General features: G+C 36.2%; 1 protein-coding gene across 2 annotated transcripts; it reads left to right on the forward strand.

Moving 5' to 3' along the window:
• The first annotated feature begins 4,488 nt into the window (after positions 1-4,488).
• PSMC6 (proteasome 26S subunit, ATPase 6) lies at positions 4,489-25,919 on the forward strand. Of its 2 annotated transcripts, XR_016392174.1 has the most exons (16): positions 4,489-5,130; positions 7,118-7,498; positions 8,508-8,587; positions 8,681-8,720; positions 8,966-9,018; positions 11,793-11,860; positions 12,466-12,580; positions 14,386-14,473; positions 16,156-16,217; positions 16,305-16,428; positions 16,796-16,857; positions 18,414-18,534; positions 18,678-18,758; positions 22,506-22,577; positions 23,462-23,627; positions 25,412-25,520. XR_016392174.1 is itself a non-coding variant. In XM_022570556.3 (14 exons), the coding sequence occupies exons 1-14, from the start codon at positions 7,372-7,374 to the stop codon at positions 25,528-25,530; spliced, it is 1,212 nt and encodes a 403-aa protein (XP_022426264.1). In that variant the 5' UTR covers positions 7,118-7,371; the 3' UTR covers positions 25,531-25,919. The 2 variants fall into 2 exon arrangements, 1 of the variants encoding a protein (XP_022426264.1); XM_022570556.3 differs by lacking the exons at positions 4,489-5,130; positions 23,462-23,627 and having other exon boundaries at positions 25,412-25,919.
• The last annotated feature ends 1,140 nt before the right edge of the window (positions 25,920-27,059 follow it).

The following is a 27,059-nucleotide window of genomic DNA, read 5'->3' on the forward strand; positions in this document are numbered from 1 at the left end:
CTCTTCACCCAGTTCCACTGGGTGGAACTTACACTCTGCCAGATTGAGCTTGACATTAGAGATATAAAGATGTATAAAACCCAGTCCCTGCACATGGATGGACACCCCATGGAATTTAGTATGTAATCTTTTATGACAGTTCTACTTTATGTTTCTACCACTGAACTGTAATCTCTTTTAACTCCTTAAGCAGGGACTATGTCTCAAACATGCCGGTGACTCCCAGAAATCTTTGCACACGTTTGTAAAATGAATGAATATATTTCATATGGCCACAGTATTAATATCTGAAGATTAAGCTATCAAAAATGAGAGACACAGTATGAAAAGGGGGAAACTAAATGGATAAAACCTAAAATTGCAGAAAGAAGCAATCTGAACATCATCAGCTCTGGATTTCACTCTGATGCAATAGCCCGTAATTAGGGAGAATTTAAAAACATCAGTATTCCCAGGATGAAGGCTCTAGTCCATAAGATTCAAATTCTTGCCCAGAACAAATTTCTAGCAAACTTAAAATCAGAAACAGTCACCATATAAGACAATTTTTTTAATTTATTGTCTTTTTTCCCCAGCCTTATTGAAGTATAACTGACAAATAAAATTGTCAGATATTTAAAGTGTATATCTAACTGGTTTGACATACATATACATTGTGAAAGGATTCTCCCCATCAAGTTAACCCATCTATCATCTTACATATTTACCCTTTTCCCCTCCCTTGGTGAGAATGTTTAAGTTCAACTCTCTCAGAAAATATCAATGATACAATACAGTGTTATCAACTATGGTCACCATGTTACACACTAGATTCTCAGAACTTATTCATCTTATAGCTGAAAGTCTGTACCCCTTTATCAACCTCTCCCTGCTTTCCCAACCCCCTTGCCCCTGGCAACCAGTTGTCTACTCTCTGTTTCTATGAGTTTGCTTTTTTATTATTATTATTCCACATATAAGTGATACCATGCAGTATTTGTCTTGTCTGACTTATTTCACTTAGCATGGTGCCCTCAAGCCCCATCTATGTTGTATCAAATTTCTCATGCTGAATAATAGTCTATTGTATATGTATACGACATCTTCATTATCCATTTATCTGCTGACAGACACTTAGGTTGTTTCCATGCTTTGGCAATTGCGAATAATGCTGGATGGATGTGGAAGTACAGATATCCGGGTATATACCCAGAAGTGAGATTGCTGGATCTTACTTTATTGTCTTGAAAATTATATTTTTTCCTATCAGATTTGTAAGTGATTTTAGAATGTGTAAAATACAGTTTTATACACATTGTATAAATATTACTGACATTTCCCTGAGAACCCTTTTGAGTTGGTCCTTTGTGTGAGTTCACTTCTTCAACCCTGCCTCCTCTCACACCATCTTGCCTATGTTAAGGCCATGAAATAACCGATTAGTTATCTAATAACTAAGGAGCATCCACAGGGTACATAGTTCAACCTTGGATTTCTGAAACTACAGCCTCCCATATATTATAACTTTGCTAAACAATAGTAAATTTTTTAGAGATGAATAAGGCCACGGTCTTGTTATTCTAATACTAGTGATCATAACAATAACATGACTTAGATTTAATGTACACAGCATTTCTTGATGGAATTCTGTTTACTCTACAAATAACAGCTATTATTATTTTTTTAATGACCAAAGCAGGAAATGGTTGAGTCCAATTTCTCAAAATGGAATTTCTGTGGGAAACTTCTCAGTACATGAACACTTTCTGACGTTGAATTGACTAGAAGGAAATGATTAAGGAAAAAAATGTGATCAAGGAAAAGGATTATTATGACACACAAGAGGAAGAAAGGCTAAGTAAAATCCTAAAGGTCTGGTTCCGATACTTGATTAGATCTATGTAATATTTACTTAATGTAAGTGTGCATATGTTGTATTGCTAGACTTTTCTATTGGGCTGCTTGAGATCATCTGAGTTGGGGAGACCTGCCACCTAAGCTCTGTCATCACCTTCTTTACCTCAGGTTCCTGAAAGGATGAACTATAAATAGTAACTGACTTCACTTCCTAACTTCGGGTTCATACCTTAGCCCAATGTGCAGTCTGGTTGCCAACTCCACTCTCTTACTCTTCTTTACCTGACCTTCTTATTGGCAAATCTAATTGGCATTTTTCATTGAAATCATAACATCTCTGCTGCATTTTGACAAAGCAGATTCCTTCTTTCTTTGATTCAATTTCCTGTGCACTGAACATTCCAGATCCTCCTTATAGTTCTCTGATATTATTTAACTGTCTCCTTCATGGGCTTTCCCTGAGCTTTCCTCTAAGATGTGAATGTTCCCCAGTATTCTATCCTTTCTTCAGTGCTTTTCCTCATCTATACTCTCCCCTGGAGAAACTTGCCCAATCTCATGATTTTAAATATTTCCTTTATGCTAATGACTCCCAAATCTATTTTTCCAGTTCAGATCTCTTCCTTGAGCTTCAAAATCCAACTGCCTATTGAACACAGCCATCTGGTTTTCTCAGAAATGTTTGATCACATTGCCATACGTATCTAGACAGCTAGAAATCAGGAAACCATCCTCAGTTTCCCCTTTTTTTCACCTTCCATAACCTATTCTGTCCTGCCAGTTCTGTCATCAGTTTATTTCCTCCTCTCCATCTTTATGACTAAGGACTAGTTTCAGCCCTGATTGTTGCTCACCTGATTTATTACCATATTTCCTTAACTGATTACCCAACTTCTAGGCTTGTACCCCTCAAAAAATAGTCTTCCCTGCTAGCCTGGTTTCTCAAAAACGTAAATCACACTTCTGTCTAAAATTTGTGATGCTCCTGATCTGATGCTTCTGAATAATTAAATTCAAGATTCTCAGCACGACATTCAAGGTCCCTATCTATTTCTCCAACTTCACTTCCAACACCTCTCTGCCTTATAGTTAGTGAACTGCTAACGATTCCTCCAGAGACCTTGTTTCCAGCTGCAACCGTTAGAAGTACTGATGAAATCTTCTAGATAGTGAAAGAAAAAGACAAAAAGGCAGAAATAGATGAGAAGAGTTAGAAAAAAAATAAGGGGACTAATTCAAGGAGAACAGTCTGACTAATAAGAGTACCACTTAGAGAGAACATGCAAACATAGGAAATAATCTTAGAAGTAATTCAAGAAAATAGCCAAAATGGAGGGATGGCTATCTAGATTCACTGGGCATACTAAATGCCCAGTCAGTGGATGGAAAGTGTCCCTAACAGAGATAAAACTTTCAAAAAGAAGAAAGAAATCTTGGTTCCTGACAAAGAATTGAGAATCAGAAGGGTACTACAGAAGCACTGGAAGCTACAGGACAATGGAGCAAGGCCTCCAAAATTCTGAGAATTCTATAGCCAGCCAAACTATTAATCAAGTATGAGAGTAGAATTAAGATATTGTTAGATACAAAGAATAATGTACATCTTTAAATCCTTTCTAGGAAAATTCACTGAAAGGATATGATCCAACCAAACAAAGGAGTAAAACAAAAAAGAGGAGACCTGGGTATCAGGAAAGAGAAGATAGTACACAAGAGAGGAGCTAGGAAAGTTCTAGAAGGGAGTTATGCAGCATCCCTAGAAGAAGATGGAGGCCTCCAGTAGGGGTGTCTCTAGTTAAAATTGGGACTGGAGGGATACCTGATGTGACTTTCTGAAAAACACTATTCAGAGGAATTTTACAATTGTATTGTAAATTTGGGAAGAAAAAGTGATTTTAAAAAATAGCTAAGCATATTTTTTAAATGAGGCAGCTTTTAATTATAGGACATTCAAAACAATTTTACAATAAAGCAAATGTAACTATAGTATATTGCTTGACTTGCATAGCCCCACAATAAGACAAGTGCTGGACGGTGATTTAACCAAAACTTGTATATATTGTATATGGGGGGGTGGAAGTAGGGAAAGTGGGAATCTGGAATAATATACGGGTGCTGAATCTTTATCTTTCTTATTAGGAAGTCAAAAGATAAAGCCTAAAATTGACCTAACAAGAAATAGCAGCATAAGCATATTAGTTAGAAATGTGGAGGTAAATACAAAAAAAAACAAGTTAAAGAATTGGAGGGGCTTCCCTGGTGGCACAGTGGTTAAGAATCCACCTGCCAATGCAGGGGACACGGGTTCGAACCCTGGCCAGGGAAGATCCCACATGCTGCAGAGCAACTAAGCCCGTGCCCCACAACTACTGAGCCTGCGCTCTAGAGCCCGCGAGCCACAACTACTGAGCCTGTGTGCCGCAATTACTGAAGCCCACATGCCTAGAGCCCGTGCACCGCAACAAGAGAAGCCACTGCAGTGAGAAGCCCGCGCACCGCAATGAAGAGTAGCCCCTGCTCACCACAACTAGAGAGAGCACGCACACAGCAACAAAGACCCAACGCAGCCAAAAATAAAAATTAAAAAAAAATTAATAAAAAAAATAATTGGATAGTGGGGCTCAGGGATAGAATAGGGTGGGGCAGTAGACTCCTCTTTTTCAATCTAAGACTTGTAGTACTAAAAAACAAATTTATGTATTACTTTGATTAAAGAAGAGTATTTCCCAGAAGCTAGGAATTCTAACTTCTATTCCTACATCAACATTTTGCTTCTCGGCCATAGACACATTCAATTAAGTGCATTCTGGTAAGTATTTGGGGGTAGATATTTGGACTGACAAATTTCTAAAAACTCGAGTGTTATAGCTGATGTGTGAGCAAAAGTAGTTGCTACTTGCCTATCTGGTACTGTTTCTCAATTCTCTCTAGAAAAATATCAGTTCCTGTTGTATTAGTTATCCGTCATCATGTAACAAATGACCACAAACTTAGTGGCTTAAAACAACAAACATTTATTATCTCAAGTTTTTGTGGGCCAGCAGTTCAGGAACAGCTGAACTGGGTTGCGTGACTCAGTCTCTCATGATGTTGCAATTAAGACTAGAGCTTCTGTCATCTGAAGGCTTGCCTAGGGTTGGAGGCTCTGCTTCGAAAATGGCTCACTCACATGGCTGTTGGCAGGAGGCCTCAGTTCCTTGCTGGCTGTTCCTTTCCGTGTGGGTCTCTCCACAGACCTGCTGATGTGTCCTCTTGGCATGACAGCTGGCTTCCCCCAGAGGGAGTGATCCAAGGGTGAGTAAGGAGGAAACCCCAACGCCTTTCATGACCTAGGCTCAATGGTTGTCTATTGTCACTTCCACTTTATTCTATTTGTCCAGAACAAGTCACTAGATCCAGGGGAGGGAAATTAGGCTCCACTTCTTGAAATGGGAAGTATCAAAGAATTTGTGTACATATTTTAAAACCACAACACCCATCAATGCTACATTATACGTTAGTAGGTTAGGAGACTATCCTTAAAAATGATTTTTTGAAGATCTAAAAAAATTTCATCACTGTTTGTTATGACATCACTTTTAATGACCCCTCCTTCCAAAACTAATATATACCCTAGCTTGTCACCTCACTTCTTCTCTATTCTACAATATTTTAAGTTCCTTGAGAACTGATGACATTTCTTAGTCTTTTTGTATCTCTGCTTACCTATCATAGTGTCTAACATATTCACAAATTCATTCAATAGTATATATATATATCTTCTGGGGATACAGTAATGAGCAAGAAATAGTCATAGTCCTTGTTTTCCTGGAGCTTATAGTCTACTGGGGGAAAATACACATTTAATTGCATCTTTAAGAACACTTATGAATGTATAATTACAAATTAAGCTATATTTTCTGATGGACAGGGATACAGTCTTAGAGGTGCATATAAAAAGGAACAGGCCTGTTCTGTTGCAGGCATACCGAAGACAGACAGGAGGTTCAACTGAAGTTGGGATTTTGCCAGATGGGTGAGAGAAAAAGAATAAGAGTCAAGGGAGTTTAAAATATTGGTGTGTTATGTTGAAATAACACACTAGTATGTGCTTATAAATATTTATTGAATTGAATCAAACTGAGCTATATATATATTTTTTTTCTTTGCCCCATCCTCTCTTCTTGATGTCAGAGGTGATATACTTTTGGTATAGTTTGACCAGAATAGTTGCAGCTGAGTGGGAGAAGGGACTAACCCTGCTCAATCCACCTTCCTTGTTTATTGTCTAACTGCAATTACCAGTTATATTTAGAATAAACAGAATAGAATATTCACACAATATCCATAAGATTTTTTCCTAATAAATTTGAAGGCATCTTTTAATTTCCTAATAATTTGTTTGTAATTTAATTCACTTAAATTTGCAATTTATATGTATATATAAGATATACCTATTTAAACTCAAACATCCAGGGCCACTGGATAAGATGAGATCAAATGGAGTCTGGGGAATGTGACTGATTCTTTTGGAACAGCAATAAATTCTCCCTAGGAGTAATGCTGGGAAGAGGTACAGCAATGTGGACCTGTCCCGCAAAAACTGAGGTCATTACTACCCTTAAAATAAACAATTTAAAATAACACTACTGAATACTTACTATGTGCCAGATGTTGTGTTGATAGCTTACAGGCACACTATGTTGTTTAATACTCATGACATCCCTATGAGATAGGTACAAATATTATGCTCATTCTACAGAGATTTTGAGAGATTAATTTGTCCAAAAGCACAGAAAGAAGGCATCTTTATCTTGTGCCCCTCATCTCTACAACCTGCCCCCTTCCAGGCTCATTGGCCTTCTTTCTGTTCCAAGAAATGAGCCAACCCCCTTTTCACCTTAAGATCTTTGCATTTGCTGTTTCCTCTGTTTGGAAGGTTTTTCCCCAGTTTGTTGCACATCTAGCTCGTTATCTCAGATATCTGTCCTAAATTAGTTCTCCTCACCTTACTCTATAACACCACCATGTTTTATTTTCATTATAGTATAGTATTTATTACACTTTGAAGATTATTTTTTTATCTTCCCACCAGATCGAACCCTTAGTACCTCACTCACTGAGTGAATAAATGAATAAATAGCCTACTCCTTCTGTACCTGGAGATCCTGGATAGTATTGGGTTATACCAGTAGGCTATCTGTGTTATACCGATAAGCCATCAGAGCTCTTTAGAGAGATATGTATATATTCCCTATTTCATTCTCATCTTGCTTTATTACAAAGTCTTTTGTGGTTCCAGACCAGCAGTGACTTAAAAATACCAAGGCCTCTCAGGGGACAGCGCCCTTGCTCTACCCAGGCTGACCTGCAGGGGATGGTATATCTGGAGGTCTCCTTCGGTGCACGCCGGCACCCTAGTGCATAGAGACGCGGACGTTGGAGAAGTGGCGTGCAGAGGCGGGGCAAACCGGAAGGGGCAGTGTCTTCCGCGAAACCCGCCCCTCCAGGGAGGCTCTCCTGTCTCGCCCCGCCCCTTCCCCCGCCCGGGCGGCCATGGCCATTCCCGGCATCCCCTATGAGCGGCGGCTTCTCATCATGGCGGACCCTAGAGATAAGGCGCTTCAGGACTACCGCAAGAAGCTGCTGGAGCACAAGGAGATCGACGGCCGTCTCAAGGAGTGTGAGTGCACCTTTCTTTCCACATAATCTCGTGCCCGGACCCGCTCCCGTCTCTGACAAAGCGGAGGCCTTTGGCCGAGCTCGGCAACCGAGCCCCGAGGAGAGAAGGCCTCAGTCTGGAGACAAGGCGCTTTGTCATCCCCGCCTATAGCTTCGGAAGCCGAGCCTCTTCGGGCGTGAAAATGGCCCAGTCTGGTCCAGGTGACAGAGAGAACATCCCCAGTTCTGAGATGGAATTGGAAGATGACCAGAGGGGAGTGGGGAAGAAGTGGGTCACAGGGATGTTTCCAGGTTAAGGTGCAAGGAGTGCGGCGTTGGTGGAGTCCCGGGACCCGGAGGCGGAAAGAGACTTGAGTCAAAGAAGCTCAAGCAAGAGACGAGACTCGGGTAGTTGGCTTGTTAGTGGAATGGAAAGCCGAACGCGGAGTTTAAGAGAGAAGGGGTCCATCGGTCAATCATAGTCCTCTTCTTTTTTCCTCGTGTTTTGAATTGTACTCTGTCAGGCACACAATTTTCCCTTACTCCTGAACCAAAAGAGTACTTCTAATTTTTCTTAGTGCACCGTCACTGACAAACCTGAATGGTTTAAATAATGAAGGAAGACCTTAACTGTATAATTCTGTGGCGCTTTATTTAGGTTAGAAAGCCAAAGAGTAACAGTTCATGTGGGTAGATGAAGTGAGGAAGGGTCTAACTCTTTTATCATTCGGGTTTGTAATCTCAAATCCGGAAGTGTCAGAATGTCAATATCTGTTATGAATGTAACCTAATATGTGCTCAAACAAGTAAGTATTCCTGATAAAGAAAATAAAAACATGGTGCTTTCTCTGTAACATTTCGTTTTGAAACATGTCATCTACAAATGGCATGATGTTTTTTGTGGTTTGATATAGTGGATATAAAATACACGTAAAGTGAAATAGACTTAAATAAACTTAAATAAAGTGAGACTTAGTGACTTAAACTCGCTAAGATTATTTAATTTAAAATGTTCAAATTATATTTTTCAGTAAGGGAACAATTAAAAGAGCTTACCAAGCAGTATGAAAAGTCTGAAAATGATCTGAAGGCCCTACAAAGTGTTGGGCAGGTAGGTAATGGAGTTTGGGGTGTAGAGGGTGATGGTGATTTGTTTTTTTAGCTCTTGGCAAAAAGTAATGCTTTTTTTTTCTTTCTTTCTTAGATTGTTGGTGAAGTACTTAAGCAATTAACTGAAGAAAAATGTAAGTGTATTAGATTGTTAGTAAAGAAAAAAAGAGCAGACTCCCCTCCCTCCCACCACCAACTTTTGAAATGCTTATTTTTTTAATGACTGTAATGAAGGTAGATGATATTCTTGCATAGACTAAGTTGTCTTTCAATTCTTGTCTTTTGGAGAACAGAAATAAAACTCAATCTGCCATCAATGTGGATATATTTATTTTCTACTTTCTATTTTTCAATTTGTTTTTTCATTTTCTTCCTCTAGTCATTGTTAAAGCTACAAATGGGCCAAGATATGTTGTGGGTTGTCGTCGACAGGTAACATTTTACATTTCTATAGTGCTTTATAATTGACAAAAGCGCTTTCATGTAAGGTATTTAATTCTCAAGGTAAGCAGGTCAGGCATTATGCCCATAACTCCCAAAGGTGACTTGTTCAGATATAGCTAATTATTAGCAAAGCCTGAACTCAGACCATGGGTTTGACTCCCAGTAGTCTCTACTTTTCTGCTCTGTTGCATTGCCTCAGTCAGCTCTACACACTGAGAAATCAAAGAATTTTAGAAGTGAAAGAATCTCAGATTATTTTATTTTAGTGTCTTTTTTTGAAGAGGTCTTAAAAGTATTAGACCTTATAAATTACATTTTATATTTAAACATTCAAAAATATTACTTATAGTCTTTACTAGAGGCTAAATTGATTTTGTATGAGTTCATTTAAATTAGAATCGGCAAATTGAAATAACTCCAGATTTTATCTTGCAGTCATCAAAAATCACCAACAAATGGCTTTGGATCATTTAGTAGCCTCTGAAGCCAATTTATGTACTACCCTATTCTTTAGAAAGCGTCTTTAGCGAATTCTTATAAACTCATTGGAAGAGCTTTCTAAACTGAGTATTTGTTATGTCAGGTTCAGGTTTTAAAACATTGATATGACATGGCTACAGAATTGAATTTTTCCTAGGGACTAAATTCAGTCTTAAGATTTTGCCTAGCATGTAAGTGGGATGACATTTTCTAAATCAAAATTTCAGTTGCCTAATCTGACAGAGGATATTTATGTCCCTTTCAGGGCCCTCTGGATGCCAAAAGTTGGCATTTCTAAGATATTTTGTGGTTGTATGAGGGGCAAGAGAGTATTTGAAAACTGGAAAATATTAGAAAAGCCAGAGTATATATTCCCTATAGATGTAAATGTTGAAATAGCTTCATATTCATCTCTATTTAAGCTCATTTTCAAGTACAGTGGTCCCTTGTTATCCGTGGGGTGTATGTTCCAAGACCCCCAATGGATGCCTGAAACCTGGGCATATACCAAACCTTATATATGCTATGTTTTTTCCTCTACATACATACCTATGATAAAGTTTAATTTAAAAATTATGCACAGAAAGAGATTAACAAAAATAATAATAAAATGGAGCAATTATTAAAAAAATATGCTGTTACAAAAGTCATGTGAATGTGGTCTCTCTCAAAATATCTTGTACAAATTTAATGCCTTTTCCATCTTAACTCAGCACTTGTCATGCCCTGTCGCCATAACTTTTGCAGTTTGAGGCGTGACAGCAAAACTAGCACAGGTTTCTTTTTTCTTCTTCACAATTGCATGGATAGAAGATTTGTTCTTACTCTAGATTATAGCAACCTCAGCATATGATTTTTATTTCCTTATTAAGTCGAGAACTTTCCCCGTTTCATTAGGAAGCGGTCTGTGGCTTCTCTTTGCCATATCTGAATGGCCAGCATCACTACCATTGTGCTTTGGGGCCATTATTAAGTAAAATAAGGATTATTTGACCACAAGTACTTCAATCAGCAGGACAGTGGATCTGATAACCGAGAGGGCTACTACGAGGGCTACTACGCTGGACAAAGGGATGATTCATGTCCCAAGGACAGAGCTTTCATCACGCTACTCAGAACAGCATGAAATTTAAAACTTAGGATTAGTTTATTTCTGGAATTTTTCATTTAATATTTTCAGGTAACTGAAAATGTGGATAAGGGGAAGACTACTGTACCTGACAATTATTCTTAGTTTAATCCATTATATTAAACCTAGTATTTAGCATATCTTCACTTCATTTTAATTGGCACTAAATCCTAAACTGAGCGCTGTTTGCAAAATCCTGTGAAAAGTGGTCAGTAATTTGTATGATTCTGAAGTTGTATTGGCAAGCAGTTTATTATTTTTTTTGTTGCACTTTTCGAAAAAACTAAAAAATTATAGTTTTTTCGAAAAATAACTTTATTTTTGACAAGTAACAGCCTGAGTGTGATTTGAATCTATTTGGATAGATTCTCTCCACTTCTATCCAAATAAATTAAATATGCCAATAAATTGTTTAGTATGATTCAACTTAATATGTACAGTAATATATTTACCATAGTGTCTGGCATGTAGCAAAAGCATGAATGAAGGTTGCTGGGGTTTTTTTGTTTGTTCTTTAGAATTTTAATAAAAAATCTCTTAAGGGGAAATAGAGTGCATATCCCCCTTATCTCCTATGATCACATAACACATACTTCGCAAAACTATAGTTTTTAAAATAAATCTAATGGACATACCTTTAAGATGCTTTCCTTTCCTTCCCCTCCAAATGTTCATTAAGGGATTTCTGTATAAATGCTTTGGTACCAATTGCCAAAGTCACTGTACTACAGTGCCTAAGTCAAAATAATGAGCAAAACTATATTAAATAGTGAGCCTTTGAAAGTAAAATACTGCAGTCAGTTCCTTCTTCAAAAACAAGGTTGTTGCCACCTCAGACTTTATATATTACTGATTTCTCATTTCACACTGAGATTGCACAAAAGGGCACTCTTTTAAGGAGCAGAAGGAAATAACTTTGAATTACTACTTTTTATAAACCCTTTTATAAACCCTTCCCTTATAAAGTTACTACTATAAAAGTAGTAACTTTGAATTACTACTTTTTATAAACCCTTGGGCATGGTGTTTATAATCTAATCTTAGTGTTCTCTCCGGAGGGTAAAAATGGTTATTTGGCTTCTAACTATGCTCTTGTTAGAGTGTTATTCCCCTTTTCAAGTGTTTGTGTAACCCTTTTGTTTTACACAATTAGCTTGACAAAAGTAAGCTGAAGCCAGGAACAAGAGTTGCTTTGGATATGACTACACTAACTATAATGAGGTAGGTTTCTTGTACTATTTAGTTTACGTCTCATTTTCACGGAGGGAAGATTTTATCCAAAATATATGCTTCTTGAGATCACTGAATATTTTGCCACTTTTCCGCTTTTCCTAATTTCAAATTAATTTAAACATTTTTTTAAAAAAAAATAATAAATTTATTTATTTGGCTGCATTGGGTCTTCATTGCTATGCATGGGCTTTGTCTAGTTGCAGCGAGCGGGGGCTACTCTTTGTTGCGGTGCATGAGCTTCTCACTGCGGTGGCTTCTCTTGTTGTGGAGCACAGGCTCTAGGCACATGGGCTTCAGTAGTTGTGGCACGCGGGCTCCGTAGTTGTGGCTTGCAGTCTCTAGAGCGCAGGCTCAGTAGTTGTGGTGCACGGGCTTAGCTGCTCCATGGCATGTGGGATCTTCCGGACCAGGGCTTGAACCCGTGTCCCCTGCATTGGCAGGCGGATTCTTAACCACTGCGCCACCAGGGAAGTCCCAGCATGATTTTCCAAGATCACCTACAGGTGCTTGCATAAGCAAGTCATTTATACTCTATTTGTAGGCTGAGAGAAAATACATCTTTTAAAAGAAAAATACACACCTTATCATTACAGGTATTTGCCAAGAGAGGTGGACCCACTGGTTTACAACATGTCACATGAGGACCCCGGGAATGTTTCTTATTCTGAGATCGGAGGTTTGTCAGAACAGATTCGGGAGTTACGAGAGGTTGGTAGTGTGTGCTTTATTCTCTGAACTTACTAAGAAGTAGTACGGGTTTTAAAATGCCTGAAGGGAGAAAGAGGATGTAAAATCACTTTGTCCAAATAGTGTTTACTGAATATTATATATATAATATTTTTGCCAAGTGAAGAAAAGCACTGAATCTCTAGCTATGAAAATTATGGGTTTTTGTTAAATTTGGAGATAATTTGGTGTTTGAAAAATCCTGCTCTTTTTATGACCAAGAAGGAAAAAAAGCTAAGAATAATGGATGTAATCCACTGCCCATACCATCTGGTATTTTGTTTATCTTAGTAGTTTAGTTGGGTCAGAGCACATTTGGATAGTGTGTGTAATGTAGTTTTTCCCATAACCTCATTGATTTCCTATTGCCCTTAAATAGAGTAAGTTATCTGTGCCTTAAATATTTTATTTTGATAAAGCTGTTTGCTGTCATTTAAGAAAAATATTGGCTTTAGCGTGGCTTAAACTTTAAGTTCTTACATGAAGAATCAAATCAGGGTTGCCTTGCTTTACAACACAGATAGCTTCTTAACAATTCTCTTTTAAGCAAATTACATTGTTGTATTGATTTCATCTTAATTTAGGATGGAAATACTCAGGAATGAATTTGATTAATTAGAATGGCTTACATTATCTGATTTAAGCCCTAAACCAGTAGTTTTCAAACTCCAGCACTTTAAATTTTCTGGAACTCTTATTAAAGATACAGATTCCTAGGCCCTCTGCATGGTTTTGATGCAGTGGCTTGGGGGTGGGGCACAGGAATTAGCGTTTAAACAAGCATTCCAGGTGATTATGAAACCAAGTTGTTTTTTTTTTTCAACCATACTTGCGGAAGCATTGGCCTAAGCATAAATAAAAGCCTATTCTTTTCACATTATAGTTAATGAAAAGAGGAAGAACAAGTGCTTCATGAAACAGTGAAATATTTTACAGTGATTTGCTGCATCAGCCATAGGAGCAGAATGAATCTCTCTCACACACACACAGACACACGCACACACACCAAGGACATGCAGTATACATCTGCAGACAATTGCTAATATTAATTTCTCACAATTTTGGCGTGTCTTAATCATACCTTATGGACAGAGTTATTCAGTTGAGGTTTATCTCTCAAGTAAAGAGTTTAAACTGGGCAGTCAAATCCTCACTTTTGCTGTTCTCCACTTTTCTTTCTTTGAATCAGTCTTAGAACATTGAGAGCAGAATTTATGTTTTTTTTTAAGACTACTATGACAAAATGCCAACATAAGAACATTTTATGTACCATTTCTCTTAGTGGCAGTTATATCTTACCAAAGTTCCCCATTTTATAATTATTTTTTGTTGTATTCAGATGCACACCAGTGCAATCTTTTTGGTTTTTTGCTTAATTGATTTTTTGTAGTGTTGTTTCATTGAGGCATAATTTACCTTCAGTAAAATTCACGTTTTTTAAGTGTACAGTTCAAATGTGTTTGACAGATTATATGCCCGTGCAAACATCACTCTAGTCAAGTGTGTGGTTATTTTAGCAAGTGTGTTAAATAATAAATAAATAGTTCAAATTACCACATGCTTTTTAATTAATTTAAAAAATATTTTAAGATTTTTAGATTTAAGAGATATCTTACATCTATCTGAAGAAAAACCTCTAATATAAATGGTTTTACATAGCACTGAATTCTAGATCTATTACGAATTATGATGTATGTACGTAAATCTGCTGATAGCTTACTTAAAATATTTGAAAGTACATCAAAATCTTTACTAACATTTTAAGAAACATGCAACTTCTTTTCTAGGTAATAGAATTACCTCTTACAAACCCAGAATTATTCCAACGTGTAGGAATAATACCTCCAAAAGGCTGTTTGTTATATGGACCACCAGGTTGGTATTAAATCATGTCTGCCCCACTATGAGCGAATGAATGAATGAAGGAGTAAAAAAATGAGATGGAGATAATTAATGTGACAATTCCAGCCTCCATTCTGTTCAGAGTAAGGAAGGGATTGGGGATGTGTGTCTACTGTTTTCTTAGTCTTGCTTAGTCCTCTTGTGCTTCATAGGGTGTATATATCTAAACATGCCATGTGATTCTAAGCAATGGTCTTGTGTGGTTCACAGACCTCTGGGTGTCCCAGAGACACTTTCAGGGATTCTGCAAGGTCAGAATTACTCTTGTAATACTAAGATGTCAACACAGTGAAAAAGAAAAAAGCAACTAACATCTTTGCTGATGGTGCAAAGCAATGAGGGTAAAGCTACTCATGCCATAGTATGAATCAATTAAGTCAGTGGCACAAAATGGTATAGTAGTCACTGTGTTCGGGGCCACTCACATTTGCAGTATTTTTTAAAAAAGATGTCAGTTTCACTTTAAAATGTCCTTGCTAAAGCATTAAAAATATTAACTTTTGATCCTTGAATATGTGTTGTATTCTGTGATGAAATGGAAAATACATATAAAGTACTTCTGTTGCATACTGAATAAGATATCTCCAGGAAAAGCATTTGTGTGATTATTTGAGTTGCCTGCTGTATTAGCTGCTTTTCACGGAATGCCATTTTTACTTGAAAGGATAATTTACAGTTATCAGACTGGTTATTGGTTACCTTGCACACATTTTTTTTTTTAATTTATTATTTATTTATTTATTTATGGCTGTGTTGGATCTTCATTGCTGTGCGTGGGCGTTCTCTAGTTGCGGCGAGCAGGGGCTACACTTCGTTGCTGTGTGCGGGCTTCTCATTGCGGTGGCTTCTCTTTTTGCAGAGCAGGGGCTCTGGAGCCCAGGCTCAGTAGTTGTGGCGCACGGTTTAGTTGCTCCATGGCATGTGGGATCTTCCTGGACCAGGGATCAAACCCATGTCCCCTGCATTGGCAGGCGAATTCTTAAGCACTGTGCCACCAGGGAAGTCCCTGCACACATTTTTTTAAAAAAATGAATGATGTTAGCCAATCATGTTGAAGTAAACAACTGACACCATCTGTAGCCAGTGATGAAATTTGAGCTTTTAAACGAAAATTGAGTTTTTGAAAACTTTACCTCTGGTACTATGAGCTTGACAACTTTCCAATGTGTTTGTTAATATAAGACAGGATGAGATCGGAGATGGTATTAACAAATGTGACTTTTTAATATTATATAATGGAAAATGCCAGTATTTGGAAGATTTTCATAACCCACTGAATCAGTAGTTTCCAAATAACAAATACTTGACATTACAATATCATATGTAGGCAAAGGTCCACTCAGTGTTCAGTATAGCGCAATGTATTTGAATGTACAAGTTTCCATCACAGTCTCTTTGTAAGTTGGCTTTGATATATTTCTAAAGTTATGTATTCAGTTTGCTTAAAATAAAATTAGAAGGGATATTTTGAATAAAATTTTAAATTTTAATATTGAGAGTGGAAATGCTTTGGGATTTCAAATGATTTTAAATGCTTTTATTTAAGACTTAGCTTCCATTTTGCAAAATTTACTATTCAAAGGATTACATTCTTAAAGGCTTTTGAAAATTTGTTTTACTTTCCATTTAATTAGGACTTCATTTATCATTCCTAGGTACAGGAAAAACACTCTTGGCACGAGCTGTTGCTAGCCAGTTGGATTGCAATTTCTTAAAGGTAAAGGGAATATTCTTTTTGTAGCTATTGAAAATAAATTTTATTTGAATTTTCCTATGTTTACCATAATGTTTTTCCTTTAATCAGGTTGTATCTAGTTCTATTGTAGACAAGTACATTGGTGAAAGTGCTCGTTTGATCCGAGAAATGTTTAATTATGCCAGGGACCATCAGCCATGCATCATTTTTATGGATGAAATAGATGCTATTGGTAAGAATAACGCTTCTTAAAATTTATTTTAAACTTTTCTTGAACTGTTAGGAATATTCTTTTAATCTAAAAGAACTTTTTCCCTCTCTTTTCACCTCTAACTGCAATTTGTGTGAAGTAGCAAAATGAATTGAATGTTATTTTAAAAAAATTGTTAAGAAAGTTTAACCACTCTCAATAAATAACCTTTAACATTGAGAAAATGATAAACATACCAAAATCAATTCTAATTTTGTCAGTGTAATTCTTGTTAATTTATTTTCATCTTAATGTTTTAAACCCCAGACACTATCATTTTCATATTTTCTTAAATGATGCTTAAAGAGGAAAGGAGTAATGCATATGAGTTTCCACATCATTATTTTAGGTGGTCGTCGGTTTTCTGAGGGTACTTCAGCTGATAGAGAGATTCAGAGAACTTTAATGGAGGTAATATTTGGTAAAGCCTGTTTGTAAAGAAATCAATGTTTATAAAGTGAAGAAGTGAACATTGGATATTTGAAGGTCAAAATATGGATAATGGTTTAAATGAAGAATGCACTTAAGTATGAAATTTGAAAGTACAGTATTGACAGGAATGAACACTTTTCTTTACCACAATCTCTAGTAAGAAAGTGAGTACTAGAAAATAATAGGGATATCTACAAAATTTCATGTGAGTTACAGCTGTACCGTTCTACATTTTTTGAGCAGACTGGCCATTTAAAAAATTATATATTGTACTTACATTGTGAATGTGATTTTGTGTTAGTTTTATTCAGATATTTTATGAGTGACAAATATATTTAAACTAGTGGCAATAAATGAATTGTAACTATGTATGAGGCTGCTCTAAAAATTACTAATACTTTCCTCTCTTTATTGCTGAGAATGAAAGGAAACTAAAATAGTTTTGATTATTGAAGATGGGTGATGGGATATTGAAATGTATATTAAAGTCTTTTCCCACTCCACATTCTGTGAAAGTGATGGCAAGATTCCAAACACATTTTCCAACTCCTATGAATAGATAGGTAGCATAGGCAATGCATTGTCAACTACTGTCTCAGTAGGGGTGTTTGAAAATTGTTTTTTATAAATTGTCTGCTCAGAAAAGACAGTATTTTAAAATTAGTTGTAGAGTCTATTACAAGCCTTAAATTGAGGTATTTTTTTAAAACGCAGATACTAGTTTTATTCATGTAGCTGATATGTTGTTAGCTAACACTTAGGGTATGTTAGACATATTGGCATGAAGAAATAGACATATTGTCAGGCTAGCTTTGTTTTAAAGTGTTTGTTGAATGCAGTTAGATTTTTCAACATTTATTCAAGAAAACTTTAGGAATTGAAGGAAAAGTGTTAGGTATCTCAGTATTTCTGTGTAAGTAGAATTATTTGAAAAGATATTTAATGGATTTATTATCAAGTTTGTAGAAAATCATTGTTTCCAGTTATCCTGATGTAAATTTTATGTCTGGCATGCCATAAGCTCTTGAAACATTATTTTAAAAGTAATTGTAACAAAAAAATTCGAACGTTGGAAATCAGATCCACATAACTTAGTTTCATAATTCGTGACTGGATGGATGCCTTCAGATTTATTAAAACTATCTGATAGCTATACAAAGGTACATAGTTGAATAATCTATCTTGGAGACTTCCCTGGCAGTCGATTGGTTAAGACTCTGTTCTTCCCCGGCAGGGGACATGGGTTCGATCCCTGGTCGTGGAACTAAGATCCTGCGTACTGCAAGGCACGGCCAAAAAAAAAACATTAAATAATCTATCTTGGAACTTTTAGAATGGAATATATATCCCTTTATGTAAGAGAGAGAAAAATATGATTCCATCAAACGATAATTCTGCACATCACATATGTATCTGTAAGCAATACATTTCATGGTCTTAGTCATTTTATAAAAGGTGTGTGCTATGTGTTTTTTTAATGGTTGGGATGCTTTATAAAATGTGCCTTTGATTTATATTCACAAATATATTCTTAGCTACTGAATCAAATGGATGGATTTGATACTCTACATAGAGTTAAAATGATCATGGCTACAAACAGACCAGATACACTGGATCCTGCTTTGCTTCGTCCAGGCAGATTAGATAGAAAAATACGTAAGTTAAGCTTTTGTGCCTGCTGTCCATTTCCCTTTGTCTATGTCCATTTCTCTTCCCATACCTCCTCCTCACCCCCTTCTTTATTTAAAAAACAAAAAACCTGACTGCAAAAGAATTTCTTATAATTTTCTTATTTTCAGATATTGATTTACCAAACGAACAAGCAAGGTTAGATATATTGAAAATCCATGCAGGTCCCATTACAAAGCATGGTGAAATAGGTAAGTAAATAACCTATTTTATATATATTTACATTTGGTAAATGAAGTAAAATGCTATTGGATATCACTGATAGTCTACCAAATCTAGTTTTAAATTCAGGAAACATGTGGTCTTGAATTTAGCTAATAGTTATTGAGCATGTGCTGTATGCTAAGAATTGTTCTAAGTGCTGAGGATATAGCAATGAACAAAACAGATAAATTCCTGCCTTTATATAACTTACATTTTTGTCAGGAAAGGCAGGTGAAGAAAGTAAAATATTCACTTGATCCTTGAGCAAAATGGGTTTGAACTGTGTGGGTCTACTTATACGTGGATTTTTTTTTTAACTAGTAAATGCTATAGTACTACCTGGTTGGGGTTGGTTGAATCCACAGATGCAGAACCATGAACATGGAGGGCCGCTATGAGTTATGTGCAGATTTTCGACTGTGCCACCAGGGAAGCCCGAATGTATACATTTTGAATAGAGGTGGGGAGGAGGAGGCACAGGGAACGCCTTACCAAGGTGATTTTTAAGCAGTGACCTAAAAGATGAAGGAGCTAAGTATGGATATTTGGGGGAAAATCATGCAGAGGGAACAGCAAGTAAGAAGGCCTTGAAGTAGGTGCGTGCATGGAACATTCCAGGAGCAGTATAGAGGTCAGGGTGTCTGTGGCAGAGTTATTGCGACGGTAGCAAGTGAAATAAATCATAGAAGTAATGGGAATCAGATTGTATAGAGCCTTACTGAGGCCGTTGTGTAGGAACTTTGGCTTTTGTTTTTAGTGAAATGGATTCCATTGGAGGATTGTGAGCAGAGGAATGATATGACCTTACTTTTTATTGTTTTTAACTTTGTATTACAGAAAATTAGAAATACATAAAAGTAGAGATGAGTATGATCTTATCAGGAATTCATCCCCCAGCTTCAGTAATTAACCCTTGGCCAATCTTGTTTCATCTGTAATCTCTCCCACCTCTTACCTTCCTTCTGGATTTTTAAAAAGCAAATTCCAGGGCTTCCCTGGTGGCGCAGTGGTTGGGAGTTCGCCTGCCGATGCAGGGGACACGGGTTCGTGCCCCGGCCTGGGAGGATCCCACGTGCCGCGGAGCGGCTGGGCCTGTGAGCAATGGCCGCTGAGCCTGTGCGTCCGGAGCCTGTGCTCCGCAACGGGAGGGGCCACAGCAGTGAGAGGCCCGCGTACCAAAAAAAAAAAAAAAGCAAATTCCAGTCATTATCATTTCATCTGTAAATATTTCAGAATTCACTTATGTTAAATAGATCATCTGGCTGCAGCTAGAGGGACAAGGATAGAGACAAGAGGATCTATTAGGAGGTTATTTCAGTAATGCAGGCAAAAGATGATGGTGGCTTGGTCCAAGGTGGTAGCAAAATCTTTTAAAATAATGAGATTCTGGACATATTTTGAAAATAGAGGTGACAGGGCTTGCTAATTAATCAGATGTAGGGTGTGAGCTAAAGAGAAGAACCGGGGAAGACTTAGGTTTTTTACTCATGCAACTGAACAAATGGAATTGCCATCAATTAAAGTGAGGGAAGACTGGAAAGATTCGGTTTTAAAGGGAGAATGAGGAATTTGATTCTGGCAATATTTAATTTGAGATGCCAATTAGATAGCCAAGTAAAGATGTTGATTAGTAATTCTGTGTACATCAATAGTTCGTTGGGGTGGTCTGTGCTAGAGTCATAAATGTGGCTAATAGCAGCATAAAAATGGTTCCAAGGAAGAGAACGTTGATAGAGAAGGGATTCAAAACTGAGCTAATTCCAGCATTAAGAAGTTGAGAGGAAATAAAAAAAGTTGAGAGGAAGAACCATCAAAGGAGACTGAGGAAGGTTAGTCACAGAGATAGGAGTTAACCAGGACCTGATGGTGTCCTGGAGAATAAATGAAGAAATACTATAGGGAGGGACTAATTTCCTGTCAAATGCTGACAATGGGTCTGATAAGAAGAGTTCTGAGATTGGATTTACTATGTGAAGATCATTGGTGACCTTATCAAAAGAAATTTCTTTGGAGTGGTAGGAGTGAGAGCCTTGTTCAAATGGATATCAGAGAGATGGGGACAAGAGGCATTGAGTTTAGACACCTCTTTCAAGGAGTTCTCTAGCGAAGGGGAGAAGAGAAGAAATGGAGCTGCAGCAGAAATGGAGATGAGGACTTGGGGTTTTCTTTAAGATGCATGTACTTACAACACTTTTTTTTTATGTTGATGGGAATGATCTAGGAGAGAGATACAAGTTGATAATGTGCTTTTTTTTGAAGAGAGGTTGGCTTTGTCTATGAGCATAGACTTCTCAGGAGAATAGGAGGAAAGGCAGCATATATTAGATGCTGATGATAACAGGTTCTTAAATATGGCAGGTACTTAGAGGATTTTTCTTCTGAATGCATTTATTCTCTCAGTGAAATAGAAAGCAAGTTAAGAGTGAAAATGGGAAAGTACTGTTAGAGATTTGAGGACAGAGGAAAAATTACAAAATAGTTATCTATAGAAGTGAGAGACCGGACTAGTGTAAAGGCCAGCAAGCCATGTATTCTATTGTGGGCTAAATTCTGTATGCTTTCTGTTTTTGTAAATAAAGTTTTGTTGTAGCACAACCACTCCCATTCATTTACATATTGTCTATGACTACTTTCCCACTACAGTGGCAGAAATGAGTAGTTTTGACAGAGACCATATGACCTACAAAGTCTGAAGTATTTACTGTCTTGCCCATTACAGAAAGTTTGCTGACCCCTGGACTAGAGGCATCTAGTATAATTGCCAAGCAACTTTAAAAACTTTTTACAAGTTAGTGGTCCAAAATAATTACAAATAGTTGACCATTGCCTTTCTCATTACTCATGTGAAAGTTTTGAGTTGGAAAGACTGAGCTGAATTTACCAACTTCTTCCAATACTGAGCTCTTGCTAGGTGCCAGATGCTGTGCTAACCTTAGGAATTTCTGCTCTCCAGAAGCTTACATGAACTTGAACCTGAATGAAGACTAATTAATGAATTATCTGTGTGATTTCAAATAGAGATTGACATACTCCAGATTGCCTGACAAGGGTGTCTTATCACAGTTTTTCACATTGTAGTAGCTTATGTGTCTCTTCTCGCTATTCTACATCAAGTCCGTAACTGCTACCTTAAACCAGCAGCAGCTCTTCATTTCGTCTGTCACGTGGATAGAAAGGTCACTTAACTATTACTGTTATCATAGATCTGATACCTCAACACTTGGAGCTTTCACAGAAACGAGAAAAGCTAGTCAGTGTTTACTCTAGCATTTAAAAATTCTGTATGATAAAATGATGTCTGAAGACTATTTTTGGTATATTTTATATTTGCCTTATGTGATTAAATTCCATTGTGGTTACAGTTGGTTTTGAATATTCTAGATTTATTCAAATTAGATACTTGGTTACAGTTTTAATAAGAGTCATAGCTTGACATATCTAAAGTTCACATGCGCTTAACAGTTTCTCTGTGTAGAAACAGGTTAAGATGCTTTCAGATCTTGCTATTTCTTGGTTTTAGAGTTTTAGAAGTATGTTTATTTCTGCTTGGTGCTGGCTTACTTAACAGAAGTATTGATTTTAGTTGTTAATGTTGTGTAATGTTAACAGAGATGATGCTTAGGTGACTAAATTCGAAGCAAGCTCTTAAGTTAAATTTTCTATATGGGAATAAATCCAAAAAAGGTCTCCTATTATTATTTTTTTAACTGATTTCCAGTATTTTTCCTAAACAGATTATGAAGCAATTGTGAAGCTTTCAGACGGCTTTAATGGAGCAGACCTGAGAAATGTTTGTACTGAAGCAGGTAAGGGTTTAAAGTACAGTTTTTACTATTGATTTTGATTTGTTTAATTTGCTAAAAATGTGTTTGGGTTTGTCCAAAAGCAGAGCCTGAGCTTTGCAAGGATTTGAGTGCTTGTTATTTTCTGGGAAATTGATTCCAAGAAGTAGAGAATAGGGCAAGTGAAATGGGAAGAGGGAAAGCTGTTATAAGGGTGCATCATTGAAATAACTGTTGTAAGCAAGAGGGGTTTGATTCTGATGAGACCTCAGAGAAACATACAGAATTCTTTCCAGGATTATCTGGCTGAAATATGGGAGACTAGACATTTATTTACCAGCTGTCATCCTCCATTCCTCCGTGGGATGAGATTTGCCCTTGGGGATGTTAACTTCTTTGCACTTATGGATGCCTTAGGGTAGAATGTGGAAAGACATGCATAGTGATAGCATGCTGTCCCCCTGGAGTAAGTCTGAGACTGTACAGAGCTATCTGCCACACCTGTGGCTGAAATCCGACTGGGCCAGCACTGGGGGTATCTGCTACAAAATGGATGACATGCCTTCTGATACTAGCCTGTCAGTAGTTACCTTTGAAAGATTGATTTATGAATTTTGTGTTCATTCAACTTGTGGAAATGTAGTAGTTTTTTAGTATAATTTTCTCTGTGGATTGTGTGATTTTATTTTTATTTCTGGTACCAAGTGGCTTTAAAACCATACATACGGTCATTTAGTTTTTGTCCTCCACACAGAATCTTAAAATTAAAAAAATATCTACAGTAGATTTTATAGTCACTGACTTTCATAGGTTGCATATGAACACTTTTTAAGTATTACAATATGTGATTTCTTCTTGTTTTCATATCACCATTAGCCTTATTTTAACATTTCTTGTAAATTCAACAGACAGTGTTTAAAGAGGCTGCTCAGACATGGCTTCTCCATAGGAGTATCTTCATGGGTATACTGTGACTCAGTATCTGGATCAAAGATCTGCAGGTCCAGAAACTCTCAGTACAAATCACATAAATCATGCTCACAAAGACTTACTAGTAAACAAAAATATTAAAAGGTAAGCAGTCAGTAGCCTGAACTACTAGGGGTAACTTATGACATTCTCCTTTCAAAATCTACACTAGACCAAATTATTATTAGAAGCTTGCTTTGGTGAAGATGGAATCCAAACAAAAGCAGTATCTAAATCTTAAAGGCTGATACCATTAAATTATATTCTCTCTTTTTCCACATATTTTTTAAAAGTTTATTTTTAGCTATTTCCAATAAAGAACTATAACTTCTGTGTGGATTAAAATTTAAGCTTTTTAAACTTCTCATCTAGAGACATACTGAAATTCTTGAGTTTTCTTTTTATTAGTCTTCAAACCTTTTTTGTTAACATATCTTTCTGTGAGTTAAAATATACTTGATTCAATTATAGTTGTCTTTTTCCATTCGAATCCTGAGATTGTCATCCTTTTTGGATTAGAATGTATCTCACATTCACTCATTCACTAAATAATGATTTGGAAACAGTAATATGCACAAGGTTTGGAAAAATAACTTGCCTAATTTAGTTACAGCCTTCTAAACAGGTTTTAAAACTTCACTATTAAAAAAACCAGTCATTTCCATTCACCTGATTTCTGAGGACAGCATAGAATGACTATTGCCAAGATTCCTTATGTAGAAATCTTGAAAGGAAAGGGAAGACAGGAAGTAACCCTTGCAATTTTCTATTGCAACCCACTCATTTTATGTTAGTGAAAATTCAGTATAAGCAGATCCTCAATGAAAATAGTAGTAGGATTCACTTAATTAGTAGATAGTGATAACTTACCAGCTTTAGCTTATCATGCAATTAGGATTGTCTCAAAATCTGGGACCCATATCTATGACACAACTAATGTTTAAAAAAACCCCACAAACCTTTTACCTCCTTGCCAAGTAGTATTTGACAAGTAACTTGTCAAAAACTTGAAAGCAAAAACTGAATGGTGATATTTGAATATGAAAGTCTTATAAAATACCAATTTGTACATAAAAAAGGTAAATTTTCTCACATGAATAATGACACTGATTTTTGTTGACTTTCTTTAATTCCTATTCTCTATGCTTTTGATTATTAACAGGGAAAAGCTATGAAAATTACTGAGGTGTTTTGTGTTTTCCCAAACCATACATGTGCCCCCTGCTTCCAGGGGATTGCTGCCTGTAGAGTTAGGAAACTTCTGCCTAAAATGTGTATGTGTTATTGATAGTTGGGTTTTGTTTTGTTTTTTTCAAAATGACATTGGATACAGGGACTGTGTGAGGTGGAATTTAAGTATACAGATAATTGTCTCACTGTTTTCTAGCTTTTGGTTTGGAAAATAGTGCTCACTATAGTTATGGAAATTAATTGAACAATAATAGTGGTTTTTAGGAAATTAGAACTGTTGGCTGAGAAGTAATACATCTAAGCTCCTTCACATTTATTCCATAGAATAATATTACATTATTTAGTTTTCTTTAAAGTTTTTTGAGATATAATTGACATATTAGTTTCATGTATACAACATAATGATTCAGTATTTGTATATATTATGAAATGATCACCATAATGAGTCTAGTTAACATTACATCATCACACATAGAAAAGTATTCTTTTCTTGTGATCTACTCAGCATCTTTCAAATACACAGTGCAGTATTAATAAGTATAGTCACCATGCTGTACATTACATCCCCAGGACTTATTTTCTTAAGTGGGAGTTTGTACCTTTTGACCACCTTTACCCATTTCACCTACCCTCTCCCTTAGTTTTCTTATAATAAATAATTCACAAATATAGCAGTCATGTTGTTTTATTCTTCACAGGTATGTTTGCAATTCGTGCTGATCATGATTTTGTAGTACAGGAAGACTTCATGAAAGCAGTCAGAAAAGTGGCTGATTCTAAGAAGCTAGAGTCTAAATTGGACTACAAACCTGTGTAATTTACTGTAAGATTTTTGATGGCTGCATGACAGATATTGGCTTAATGTAAAAATAAAGTTAAGGAAAATTATGTATTGGCAAAAATGATCTTATTAAAAGAGTATGAATAAAAATGTATATGAATAACATTGTAAAAATTAGTAATTCAGTAATTCTACTTTTAAGAAGTATGGAAGAAATTTGTATGTTTGTTAATGTTGCATTTATTGCAGCAGAAGTTATAAAAGAAGAGTATGTTGAAGCTTTTTGTATTTGCTGTGTATTTTGTAAAACCTTGAAAATGGTTTGAGACAGTAGTACCAGATAGCATTTCTTATGACTTATTTTATATCATTTGTTTTCCTCATCCTAAAAAGTTTAATAAAATCTGTTTGATTCAGTTCTCCTACATATATTCTTGTCTTTTATGAGACTACATTTACTATGGTCTAAACTATTTAATAACCAAGATGAAGTTGGGTTTAGATCGTAGACTTTTGAATTTTATTTTAAAACAGTACCTATACTCTGTGTTCATGAGAGCATCTTGTTATATGTAACATAGATGTGTGTCTGTATATATTCCTCCTTCAAGAAAGCCTTTATTTATTCTCCACCTACTATGATTAATCCGTGTGATAGTTAATTGAAATAGTACATGCACATCCATAACCATTTTTTAGATTATGATTAAAAGTAACATTTGCTATTTAAATGTGACTTGGTTTTCTTGATTTATGTGAAATGATAGTTCCCTTTTGAGGAGGTTTGTACACTCTTCTCAGAAAGATTCACACATACATACACACAATTTTGCATATATTAAAACTTAGATTTATTATTTCCCAAGCTCACCCATGGACACTAGGTATCTATGGCTAAGACACTAGATAGCAGGGACACTAGATACCAGGCTAAGGATCTGATGTAGGGGATGTTGATGTCAGAAATGTTCAGAACAAAAGTTCCATTACCTATACACGATTCTTTCTCATATTATGTGGTAATTAAAGCTTTAACAAATTACAATAGGAAATCATCATTGGGCATCAATTAAGATTATGTTATTATTAAAGGTGCTGTTAAACAAAAGAAACTTCAGTTTCATAAACACTGAAGAATGAATGATATATGACTCAGGTAATAATACAATCATTCTTCAAATTAAAAACTTGCTAGCAGAGTAATGTGTGCCTTTTTATAACTAAAAGGGAGAGAACTGTTTACATAGAGGTAGAGAAAATGGAGCCCTCAAACTAGCCATCTAATACTCAAATTATTGAACAGTTCTATTTCTATATATGTTTAGTAGTGTATTTCATAAATATGACTATAAAAAGTAATAGTATGTCAGGTCTAGGTCAGATATCCATGTGGTCCTTTTTATTTTATCCAATGTAATCTGCAATTCAGTTAATGAAAGACTATCTCACTTTTTTACTTTGGTGGTGGTGGTAGTGTTTTTTTTTAAAGAATCAGGTTGGTGTACAAATCTTGAGAGTTTATGTGTGGGTTCTTCCACTTCTAAGCTTGATTTTCCTCATCTGTT

The sequence above is a fragment of the Delphinapterus leucas genome, chromosome 2, assembly GCF_059928025.1.
Source record: "Delphinapterus leucas isolate spDelLeu-1000000601 "Yukka" chromosome 2, BTC_Dleu_Yukka2, whole genome shotgun sequence".
NCBI lineage: Eukaryota > Metazoa > Chordata > Mammalia > Artiodactyla > Monodontidae > Delphinapterus > Delphinapterus leucas.